The following is a 12149-nucleotide window of genomic DNA, read 5'->3' as shown; positions in this document are numbered from 1 at the left end:
TGTAACACACTGCTTTACAGTATAATCTGTGGCAGTGTCGATGCCACTGGTCCCTCCCCAGTTGACGCCGAGCTATCGCGCACGAGGCACCTGGGGACTATTGCTTTCCCATATTTACAGGACGCCCCAGCGATTGGACCAGTATGGACACCTCAAATGGAAGAATGACAGCCGTGACTACAAACTTTCAGTGTCATGGAAAGTACGGAACCGCTCGGTTGGCCAAAGCTAAATGTACGATACGACCTTGACACATTTGTCGAATGGACGGAAGCTTACAGGAATACGTGTAAGCATAATTGAGGCCATTGGGGAAAGAAGAAGGTTTGGTACAATTAGTAGTTCAATGCCTCTTGGCAGACTCGCATTGTTTCATATGAATTAATGGAAGAACGGGGAAGTATAGGGAATTTAATCCCAGTTCATGCTAAATGAATTCATACTATTCTATTGAAAATCTCACATGTAGCACTTATTCAGGTCATTAATAAAGACCACCTTGGAGGCCATACTTGTTTAGAATGGCACAGGTCGGCCTTAGCGAAGTCGGTGTCTGGGACGGACGGGAGCGACGATCGGGACCGCCACCGCTCGTCGCACTTGGAGCTCCCGGATGACGAAACACGAGTTCTTTATCCGCCTCGAGTTTCACAACCTCCGAACTAACAAAGCACGAAGCTCAACACGTCTTCCAGAGTTCTTCTACTGACGGATCCTTCTTGCGTCCAAACCTTACTTGTTGTGTTAGACAAGCCCATCTCAACCACGTCATCCACGGGTACCGTCGGCGATAAGCATCACGTGCTGCGGGGAAAGCTATCGCCCGATTTGGTTTGATTTGATTGTATTGCATCTTATCTGCTGCCATCGGAGGTGACAGTCCTCGACTGCCCACAGCCTTCCTTCTCCCTCTCTTTTTCACAGACCAGCTGCTTCTTGCGTCCTTCCCATATATTCATCATCGCACCCTTCTCCTGCAGATATCACTGCGCTTGGCCATGCTACGGTTGCCTATACAGGCCCGTGGCCTCCTCAGGGCGCACCGCAACTCTCCCTTGCGCTATCGGCATGCGCCGAAGCCGCTTACCCGCCCTGTTCGCCGTGGATTCACCAGCTCATCAACCACTTTCCCTGCCTGGTCCCAATTCGATCGCTCAGATTTCACAAACCAGCCGTGGACTGGCAGTTATGAACCGGATCTCCCAACAACCGGACCTCTTGCGTCAGCTCCGGCTTTCGGAGCCCCTCGGGTGACCCCCAGAACGTTGAAGCAGTACCTAGACCAGTTCGTCGTTGGCCAGGATCGTGCAAAGAAGATACTTAGCGTCGCGGTCTTCAACCACTACCAACGGGTGCAAGAGCTGCAGAGACGTGAGGAGGAAAACGCAGAGTTGCTAGCGAAATGGGCGCGCAGAGAGGCAATTGAGCATCACCCGGTCGAAGGTAGGTTATCTGTATTCCGTTGCCTGTCAAATCACCTGAGCCTTGCTAAGCCAGTCAGACGAGTTCCCAGGCCAACAACAAACCGTCAATACAACCCCCGAAATAGGTACATTGCCTACATCAGCGCAACCTGGACTTGACGATTCGTCGGAATTACAACTGGAGAAATCCAACATCCTTCTATTGGGGCCATCTGGCGTTGGAAAGACGCTCATGGCAAAGACACTGGCAAGGATACTATCCGTCCCGTTCAGCATTTCGGACTGCACACCGTTCACGCAGGCTGGTTACATTGGAGAGGATGCAGAAGTTTGCGTCCACAGGCTTCTGGCCGCTGCGAATTATGATGTCGAGCAGGCGGAGCGCGGCATAATCGTGTTGGACGAAGTGGACAAAATTGCCGCAGCAAAGGTCAGCCACGGGAAGGACGTCAGTGGTGAAGGAGTACAACAAGCGCTGCTCAAGCTCATCGAGGGCACAACGGTACAAGTGCAAGCGAAACAAGAACGAAGTGCACCTCGTGTCGGCAACTCCCCCAACACATTTCCCTCCAACAACCCGCTAGGGAACTCCCCATTCAACCCCAATGGCGGCAACATGCCCCAAAAAGGCGAGGTCTACAACGTCCGCACAGACAACATCCTCTTCATTTTCTCCGGCGCTTTCGTCGGGCTACACAAAGTAATCATGGACCGGATATCTCGCGGATCAATCGGCTTCGGCCAGCCCGTCCGCGGTTCAGCCCTCACAAACAATCGATCTCGCGACCACACACCGGGGAACAACGAACCGATCCCCATCCTCCCGGGATCCGAAGAAGAAGCCCTATACAAAAAGCACCTCCCCTTCTTCACGTCGGCCACCTCTCCCAACTCCCCCGACAGCGAACCAACCTACTTCAACGCCCTCGATCTCCTCAACCCCACCGACCTGCAAAACTACGGCTTCATCCCTGAACTAGTCGGCCGTGTACCCGTCACCGCCGCCCTCTCCACTTTAACCACCCCTCTGCTCGTCCGTATCCTCACTGAACCCCGCAACTCCCTCCTAGCCCAATACACCACCCTCTTCAGCCTCTCCGGCATTGAAATTCGCTTCACCACTCCCGCCCTGCACAAAATCGCCGCCAATGCCTTCACAATGGGTACAGGCGCGCGCGCCCTCCGCACCGAACTAGAAACCATCCTCAGCGACGCAATGTTCGAAACCCCCGGCTCGAGCGTCAAATTCGTCCTGGTCACAGAATCCGTCGCGGAGCGGAACGAGAAACCAATATATCTTGCGCGCGGTCAGGGCGGACGCTTCCATTCCATGATTGCCGCTGAGGAAAGTAAGTGGGAGGAGAAGGTCCGTCGAGAGAAAGCGGAGAAGAGTAAAGATAAGAAAGCGAAGACACGGCCGGCGGATGAACTACCCCCGATTTCGAGTTTCAGGGAATATCGCACGCAGACGGCTGGGTTTTAGTTGTCGTTCGCTTGGATTCGATGTTGTTGATGATGATGACGATGTACATATGGACGGAATGGAGAGCATGGGACTTAGGCAGGCAGGCAGACAGCAGTTAATCCTGTTGTCATTAACCTCGCTGAGCGATTACTAGTTGGATGAGTTATTCATATAAGCTGGCTGTTTTGGGCGTTGTTATATCGGTGTTGATACCTTTCATTGCTTACTATTGAACTTATTGCTACTGCTGCCACTAGTATATATCCGCCTTGCAAGTATTTACATGGTTTATTCTATGTTGTTGATATTCCTGTATAAATACGTGGCTCAAACACCGGGTTTCATTATCAGGACAGTCTTTCCGTTTGTCATTTACATATGAAACGGTTACTACACAAATTATCAATCGACGAGGGGCACACCATCTCCCTCAGACACAACAAATTCACGCCCACTGGGTATAGGAAACATAAGACACAGAAAAGAAGAAAAGGGAAATAGGAAACTGAACTACGTGATAGGGAATCTTAGAACAGCAATCAGTCCGCCCCGGCTCGTAACACACAATCTTTCTTTTTGCAAAACTTATCACGTAAGACTCATTTGTATGGATCCGGATACGAAGATACTCCGCCAGGTATCCGGCCATAGTAACTAGCTCCATCCATATCCCTGGTAACCGACATGCATGAAGTTCGAGATTTCGGTGTCCGCGGCGTATAGGAATCCGATGAGGCTCGTGTTTCAGACGGTGTACCTGGTCTAGAAGAAATAAGACTGGCAGAAGACGCTGCTGAAGACGAGGAAGGAGCAGCAAAGACTTTTGACCAGTAGTATCTATGATTAATTTTGAATGTTTTCAAGAAATCCTTCGCGCCCCATTTGACATCGATGTGTTGCCATTTACTCCATCGGTCCAGGGTTTTCGTTTGCGTGAGGACGACCAATCGTCGGTATCGGTGGCGATGAACCAGGCCCCAGCCGGCAAAAAATTCAACAAGGTGGTCTGCGTTGCGCTGGTCTTGGGTTAGGCCTTTGGGGATGTCTGGATTGTCTGCTTCGGTGCGGGTGCCATAATTCGGTAGGCTGGGAGGGGATATGGCGTTGCTTTCGAGGTAGTCGTCATGGGCTCCGGATGATAGCTCGCCAAGGGGGGTGTCGTATGCGGGAACGCCGCAACATTCTAGGACTAAACGGTACATGGTAGGCCATCTAGAGACAGAGTTTTTTGTTAGAGAAATTAGAGTGTAGGTTGGCTTGGAATGAAATAACGTACACTCCCTGTATTGACTCGTCTGTGGGTTCTGGTTGCTGCATGAGCCAGTCCAGAACAGCAGGCCGAAACATGATTTTCCAATATCCCGGATACTTCTTCTTGATGAAGTCAGCGAACCACGCTAGGATTACTACGGTTCCTTTCGGATCCTGAAGCATTATATCTTCTGTCATCAAGATAGCCCCGCCATGTGGGAAAATGCGCTGGAAGTGGGACCGGTGACCGGCATATTCGAGAGGTTTGGCCAGAGAGACGCTCCAGAAGTTGATTGGCTTGCTGATGACGTTTTGGAAGAAAGGCAACTCGTTGAAGTTGACGAAGCTCTCGTGAACCTGCTTGATTGTTGGTCTTTTAGTGCATCTTGAGCTCGGTTGAAAGCAAAACATACCAAAACCACCCCGACTTGGACAGCTCGCGCAAATTTCTCCCAGTCGTCTTTCTGCTGCCAGGTATATATAACAGGGTTATGTGCATTTAAGAAGGCCTGGAGGACTAGAAGCTCATTGTGAAGTGCCTCGGACTCGAATAGGAGAAAAAACGCTTCTGCTCTCTGCACCTTGCCTGCGGCGTTCACTGTCACTAGAGTTTCATAAGATACTCCAAACTCCTTTTTGAAAACACTTTCGAGGTCAGCTGTAGGCGGGGCGGTTATTGAGCCCTGCTCGCATGGCGCTGAAGCAGAACTATGCTGTTTATGGATCTCCATGAGTTCGTCTTGTTCATCATCGATTTCCATGGGTTCGTCTTGCACTTGGTCGGCAGACTCATTTGTTTCGGCCGAAGCTGGCTCCAGAGGTTTCTGTGAAGAGTCTGGCTTCGCAGGACTAGACATTTTCTCAGACTGTAGCTCGATTGGCTCGTGTGAATTGTCTGGCTTCACGGGTATCCCAATCTTCTTCAGTTGCTTTTCTGCTGAAGCAACCCCCAGTTGCTTTGGTGATGATTCCAACTTCGTCTCACTAGCTACCTCTTTGAGTTGCCTTTCTGTTGATCTCTTTCCCTGCTCAGACGATATTGACATTGGGGCGTCGTCGACGTGTTTTATACCGTCACATCCACTTCCAGGTAGTTGATAATACGGGAAGTCCCTCACGACAGCGTCTTGGTGGCGAGGATCTGTCCACCGGTCGTCGGCTCTTGCTCTAGAGGGCAGTCGCTCAATAAACTCAAGAGATTCCAAGGGATCTCTCACAACAAGGTTAAGAAAGGTATCCGGCTGGTTCCTGGAGTAGCCATCGCTGAGTGACTCGAGCTTCAGTGAATTAGACGGGTAGGCCAGTAACACGTTGTGTGGCGTACCCTGGATGCCTGGAAAAATCGCGAGAAGGTCGCCTTGCTCAAGCTCCTGTGCCATGCTATATATTTTGGACTCCGTATCATTAAACCCCTGAATCCAGCCCCTACAATATGTGCGATGTCGCGACCGCTATGGTTGTTAGGATCAGCAAAAAAGACTAGTTCTATATCGCCGAATCACTTACTGAATTATAACAGAGTACCTCATAATCCTCCAGCGTGCAAAGATGTTGGAACCAAACCTCAATATATAAACCCGCCTTACTTGCAATAAGCCTTTTAGCAGACATGGGGCTAAGGCCACATAGTCTAGCTGGGCCAATGGATCTTTTGTCTGGTCCATAATACATATACACTAACACCTCACCGGGATTGCAAAAGCGGCCGGACACAAATTTGGCATAGGGACCAGGCACCCTCCGAGGTAGCTTGGGAACATCTTGGACCGGTTTATCTGGACGGTCGTGCTTGATCCGGTCTTCATTTGACGGATCAGTGAGCGGGTCGGGTAAATGAGTAAGTCCATCTGGGAGACGAGTTTCCGTATGAGAAACAGACTGCTCATCCGCGATTTGGACTAATTCTCGTGTTTGATCAACAGAACCAGACTTGGGAAGGTGCAGAGGTGCTTTAAATGACCAGTCTGACGGTCGAACGAGCTCTAGTTGATTTATGTCGGGATCTGGCTCTCTGAATTTAGCTTTCTCGTGTTTTCGCCTCGTTGACAAATGCGAAAACCACTTCGCGGCCTCCTGAGCATTCTCGGAACGCGGCGTAGCTGACGCTGGTTTTGGTTTTTGTCCACTTCCAAACAGGACCGGGGGTTGCTCCGCCACGGCATGCTGCCTCTTAGAAGGCAGTGAACGAATGCTGGGTGTGTAAGTGGGCGACGTTTGTGTACTCTTCTGTCTTGCACTCACACAGGAGCTATCCCAAGAAATTGAAGGTTCGATCACGGGACCCTTCGTGGGTAAGCCAAGTTGTTTTCTTCTGGCATCTCTTCTGCGTCTCTTCTCCTCTTTTGCCTCCTGGAATTTCAAGTTCTTTCGCTCCCAGTCAGCTACGTCATACGCTTCAAGCTTCCCTTCTGCAATCTGTTGTTTTCTGCGTTGCCAGTCGATAAGGGTCTCTGCTGTTCTGAAGGATTCTGCAGGCTCCCAAGTACTTCTCCACTCAGGGTAATTGGCCCATTTGACCAGAAACCTCCTTCCATGTGGGAATTTGTGCTCGGCTAGGATAGCCTCCACATCATACTCAGATGCTTGTGAGCTGACCGCAGTCGAGGTGATGGAAATTTCATCATCGCTCTCATCCTGCTTTCTAGTCATTGCCGTATTATACAGCAAGACTGAATGGGATTTGAGTGCGTAAGGATTTTCTGATATGTGGAGCCCAAGGAATGCAGGGCGCAACAGAGAGCCGGAGACGCAAATTTAGCTACAGGATAGCCACCTAGCATAGCATAGTGGGCCGCCAGTGAGCTGGGCTTGAAACAAATGAATGGATAATTGCTGAAAGCCAGCCAGCTGCTCATGTAAGCGCGATTCGAAGTGTAGATTAGATTCGCACTGGCAAGTGCACACGGCAAACATACAGCGGAAGAACTGCAGGACCAATCATGCGATGAAAAGCAATCAGGTCACACAAACACACTTTTACGGACACATACGGTGCACCTAAAGGAGCTGTCCGTGTGAAAAGCGATCTCCCCCAACAGGATACTTACAATAATTGATCAATAGATCAAGAACTGAAGTCCTCGCGCCGCCCACCTGCATACACTCACGTGATCGTGCGCTAGTCCCGAAGGGGCGACAGTGCACTCGGCACTGCGAACGACGGACGGGAATCCGTAGGGAGAAAGTCAGTCTGGATAACCTCCTAATCTCCCTGCCCCGGTGCCTGCCTCCCCTACACTCATCGGTAAGTTCCTCCGATCCCGCCTCCCGTCGGTTACTTTTAAACGTCCCTTCTCCTCGCTCCCCCCGAGTGCCTCTGTCCCTTGGATGTGGTCCTGAAAGCTGACAACGTTGCGCCCCTCCTTCCAGAAAGTCAGACACACTCTATTACCGGATTTCCTTTCAAGAGCCTCCAAACCTCCCCCCAGCTCGACCACGTCGTCTCCCTTCCCAGTCCTCTAGATCTTACGTGTAACAAAGCTAAGCGAGCTCTCGCAAACCACCCCTCATGGCTAACGACGAGTACGATGTGAGTATCCTCTTTCTCTCATTCGCACCCCTTGCCAAGCAACGGTATAACTAACGGGCTACTTGGTAGTTTCTCTTCAAAGGTAAAGTTGCCACTTCCCGTCTCCGCACAGTCGCCGCTCGATCCCATCGCCTCTATTGTCGGCCGCATTTTCGCGATACACGGCTAACCAACGACGATTGTACTTAACAGTTGTCCTGATTGGAGACTCTGGTGTTGGAAAGTCCAACCTTTTGAGTCGTTTCACCCGTAACGAGTTCAACCTGGACTCCAAGTCCACCATCGGTGTCGAGTTCGCTACCCGCTCGATCCAGGTCGATTCCAAGACGATCAAGGCTCAGATTTGGGATACTGCTGGTCAGGAACGTTACCGTGCCATCACCTCCGCTTACTATCGGGGTGCTGTCGGTGCTCTTCTCGTCTACGATATCAGTAAGCACCAGACTTACGACAATGTCAACCGGTGGTTGAAGGAACTCCGCGATCATGCCGACTCCAACATCGTTATCATGTTGGTCGGTAACAAGAGTGATTTGAGGCACCTGCGGGCTGTGCCCACGGAAGAGGCCAAGCAATTCGCAAGTATGTTGGAACCTTCGCTGGCTTAGGATGAAATGTGCTGGCGTGCTAACGTGCTACCAGGCGAGAACAACCTCTCTTTCATCGAGACATCTGCCCTTGACGCCAGCAACGTCGAGCTTGCTTTCCAGAACATCCTGACAGGTTAGACTTGCCCCCGGTCCTCAGTTTACCAGACGAATTCCGTCATGCTGACGTTCTTGTCACCTTTAGAAATCTACCGTATCGTCTCCAGCAAGGCTCTGGATGGCGGTGATGCCGGCCAGACCGTTCTGGGCGACCGCCGCGACATGGTGCGGATCGACGAGTCGGAGGACCCGAAGACCAAGCAGGGATGCTGTTAAGGGGCCACGAGATCGGGGAATGTGTGACACGTCAACCGCAACGACTTTTTATTTTTGTGATGTGATAATTGAACGGTCTTGAACTCTCTTTTTGTCTGTTACTTAGCCTCCTGGAGATGATACACAAGAGGGACGTTGTTAGGAATGGCACCTGGGGTCATGGACATTGTACGGCGGTGTTTGTTGGACATCACATTCTCCCGACACCTTGTTCGCTCTGCCTTTATATCTTCTGTTTCCCTTTTACCACTTTCCCCTCTATTCCTTTTGCTCCCCTTTCTTGTGGATTCCTCCCCCTTCGTTTTCCTTTTTTTTCTTCCCTATATTCTAACCTGATGAGAAATTGATCTGATTAACGTCTTACTGCTGTTCCCCCATGATGTCTGCCTAATGACGGAAACCCAGATCCCTGTTTGGTTTAACGAATTTTGTTCCTATTTCCCACTTTCCCCCCGGCGTCTTATCCGTGGCTCTACAGGATTGTCTGTTCGGTATGCACAGTGGTTTTGCTAAGATTACTCGCTTATAAATGCAATAAAAGAAGAAATGCACAAAAAGTGATCCGTAAGAGAAACAAGCAAGCAAGCAAGCCAAAGCAATCGTCCCTTCTGGCCGCCTCGGATGGGGCCCGACGCCCGTTGGTTTGCCCGTTACTAGCCATTAATAATTCGCCAACCCCATGCGGGCATCTCGCCCGACCCACTTTTGACCCGGGAGCTCCACAGCTACTTTCTCTTTTCTCTCTCTCTCTCTCATCGCTACACACGCGGTACTCACTTAATCACTTTTTCTTATGTAGAGTATTACTCCCAGTGTAAATGGAATACTCGAGGATACACAAGAACACCAGCCACCACCTTTTCCAGCCCCATTACCCCCAAGCCAACCACTCCAGCAAGACAAGTAGACACTTAGGTAAGACCACCTAAGCCAACCGCCTCGGTTTCAAGGTGCTCCCTTCACAGTGTGTCTCCGTCTCCACTCACTCCTACCCACTGTTAGCCGCCGCGGCTGAATTTATTCCCCGTCTGGTTTAGACTGGGTTGATCAGGGGTGAGAAGGGGAAGGAGACGTTGTTGTCGCTTGACTAGGGGGTTTTGTTTTTGACTGCTTTGCTTTTTGGCAAGTTGGGGGCTAGTCATAACTACTAGTAGAGTAAGAGTTATCTTTCTCTTTTCCTGCTTAATGTACAGGATTGAATTGGGGCGTTGGAATCTTGAGAAACATGAATATTATGGTTGATTGGAGAGTACTATATCACAGAGATAGAAATTAATAGTAGTTACGAGCTATTAATTAACGGAATAGAGTTCCGTTTGACAGGTAGCTAGACTATCTGCTAGATAGTCTACTAAGCTATGGTTGCTCTTAAGCTCTGGATTGGGACACGTGGGTGAGAGATGATCACACCATGTAGGTAGGTGTGGTGATTAGGGGCTGCTTTGGGGGGTTGCAGGTATGATATCTTATTAAAATTGGTTATTATTGTGGTTTATTGTACGTACTAAGCTCGGGTGGTCAGGAACGGGTTGATGGGTCAGAATGGATGGATACTTATCTAGCTATTGTGTAGAGCCAGTTGTTTGCTTGGCGTGCATATACTATACTGTTCATGTCTATCGTAGTTTGATGTCTGTAGGTCAGGTATGAGGTCTATGGTATTGATGAATATTGACTAATAGGAGCGCGGAGTATCTACAGAGTCCAAGGTGCTTGGTGGTCACACAAGGGAAAAGGTAATGTTCCCATTGCACAGTTGATAGTTCTCTCACATTAACTATGTAACACTAACATGCTTTCCTACAGTAATCGATATGCTACGCAATATGACAGCAAACATACACAATTCCATCGAATCAATCCCACACCACGCCAACCTCCCGTTCTGCAATAGCAGCTCGAAACTCATCGATATCATCACCCCGCTCCTTCATCACCCACTCCAATGTATCGCCAAAGGTCTCGCCATTGTCGCGGAACCAGTCCCCAAAGGAGCGTACATAAGTCTCCACCTGTTCTTTAAGAGGTGCATGCTCCCGTAGCCAGATCACCTGGCCCGGATCGAGTTTCAGCATGTCCTGCACGACATAATAATGTGGGATCTCGTCACCCCATCCTTCAGAACCAGGGTCATGAAAGTAATCGTTCCGAAACCGTGACTTATATTTGGCGGGTGATTCAGTGAAGTTGCTAGGGTGCGCGGTGTGGAAATACTGCTCGGCTGGATTGAGATCCTTCTCAAACAGACTAGGTGCACCAGCGGGACTACTGCTCGAAGGGTAATTTAAATGGATATTGAAGGTCAGTTGATGGTTACTTTCCGGGTAGCGTTTGCGGAATTTGCGTTGGATAGTCCCGTTGCTTGGACAAATGTGGTTCTGCACAATATCACCGATGATCAAACGCACATCCTCAATCTCGGCCAGCTCGGCTGTGGACCAGTTGTGCAAGAGTTGGGCACGCTCGGAAACGATATGTGGAAGGGTGCGGCTAAACCGACTATAAGTCTCCGTGTGAAAGGCCCGGTGGTACAGCCAAAGACGATATATTGCACGGCGGAGACGGAACCGCTCATCGTCATCCAGCGAGCGACGATTCTCATAATCGGTCTTCCATTTCTTGACCGGATATATGATTTCCCACTTCTGGGCCACGTGCCCGATCTGGACTATTTGTTTAAGGAGGGAGTCGGTTATAGGGGCGGTACGAAAGAGGTGGGCACGTTGGCTGGTATTCTGCGTGACGATCTGGATGATATCATCCAAAGGGCCCAACTCAGACTCCGCAACATCAACGAGAATTTGTAGTTTATTGGACCGGTGGAAGACGGTATGAAGTCGCCGGCAAGTCATTGCAAGATTCATAACATCGGCGACAGATTCGCATGAGCGAAATATATGGAGCAATAGCTCCGTGGCCAATTGATGGAAGGGCATGGCTCAGTGGTTTGAAAGGATCTAGGGTCGTCAGCGAATACACCAGTAGACATTCATTTGATAGTCACATGTACCTAGTACAGTTAATCAGGTCAAAAGGTATGGAGAGAAGATTATGTGGTTCAATTGCGAGTCTTCGGCACAGAGGTAGCTGCGGCGCTGTAGTGAGTCAACGCCGTCGCGATCACGATCTAACTCTAGGTCGCGACCCCGCCCTTGGGGGTGATCAAAACATAGTGAAAGCAAGACAGAGTGGAGGCCATTGTGGAAGAAGGTGCATGAGCACCCAGCGACCACCCAGGGCTGTATTGCGAAAGGGATGCCATGATGACGAGCGAAAGGGTGCAGCTGCGCTGAGGAAATCCGGGGCAGGCAAAGGGAGACCCGCCGCCAAGTCACTTGACAGGATCCCCCTTCATCATTCCGCTTTTCAGCCAGGCCGACGCTCCTCCGCAGATGCGCCATGGCTCACCAGCTACTTCGTTCTTTCAGTCAAAATTGCGACATACTTATAGCTCAAGAACGTACAGCCCAGTAGTTCGTGGCCTCCCTTGCTGCAAGTTGCACCACTCTTTGGAGAGCTGGAAGACTGACCGTTCCCCTATTACCAATCGCTGAGGC

General features: G+C 50.3%; 5 protein-coding genes across 5 annotated transcripts; 2 read left to right on the top strand and 3 right to left on the bottom strand.

The window, feature by feature from the left end:
- Positions 1-152: 152 nt before the first annotated feature.
- On the bottom strand, positions 153-376 carry An01g06090 (uncharacterized protein; the record flags this gene model as incomplete). The annotated part of the gene is given in 3 exon segments (XM_059748534.1): positions 153-274; positions 288-352; positions 363-376. 3 exon segments carry the CDS (start codon positions 374-376, stop codon positions 153-155), a joined length of 201 nt encoding a protein of 66 aa, XP_059599681.1.
- A 622-nt stretch (positions 377-998) lies between these two features.
- Positions 999-2907, top strand: An01g06080 (uncharacterized protein; the record flags this gene model as incomplete). Its single annotated transcript, XM_059748527.1, has 4 exons — positions 999-1443; positions 1502-1963; positions 2054-2179; positions 2267-2907. 4 exons carry the CDS (start codon positions 999-1001, stop codon positions 2905-2907), a joined length of 1674 nt encoding a protein of 557 aa, XP_059599680.1.
- Positions 2908-3488: 581 nt separating this feature from the next.
- An01g06070 (uncharacterized protein) lies at positions 3489-6789 on the bottom strand (the record flags this gene model as incomplete). The annotated part of the gene is made up of 4 exons (XM_059748524.1): positions 3489-4101; positions 4166-4497; positions 4554-5591; positions 5647-6789. 4 exons carry the CDS (start codon positions 6787-6789, stop codon positions 3489-3491), a joined length of 3126 nt encoding a protein of 1041 aa, XP_059599679.1.
- An 859-nt stretch (positions 6790-7648) lies between these two features.
- An01g06060 (uncharacterized protein) lies at positions 7649-8592 on the top strand (the record flags this gene model as incomplete). Its single annotated transcript, XM_001388993.3, has 5 exons — positions 7649-7669; positions 7739-7751; positions 7862-8251; positions 8312-8392; positions 8462-8592. 5 exons carry the CDS (start codon positions 7649-7651, stop codon positions 8590-8592), a joined length of 636 nt encoding a protein of 211 aa, XP_001389030.1.
- Positions 8593-10448: 1856 nt separating this feature from the next.
- On the bottom strand, positions 10449-11444 carry An01g06050 (hypothetical protein; the record flags this gene model as incomplete). The annotated part of the gene is made up of 1 exon (XM_001388992.3): positions 10449-11444. The coding sequence occupies one exon, from the start codon at positions 11442-11444 to the stop codon at positions 10449-10451; it is 996 nt and encodes a 331-aa protein (XP_001389029.3).
- Between the last annotated feature and the right edge of the window lie 705 nt (positions 11445-12149).

This window comes from Aspergillus niger, assembly GCF_000002855.4.
Source record: "Aspergillus niger supercontig An01".
NCBI lineage: Eukaryota > Fungi > Ascomycota > Eurotiomycetes > Eurotiales > Aspergillaceae > Aspergillus > Aspergillus niger.
The sequence above is the reverse complement of the archived record's forward strand: the minus strand, read 5'-3'. Positions and strand labels throughout refer to the sequence as shown.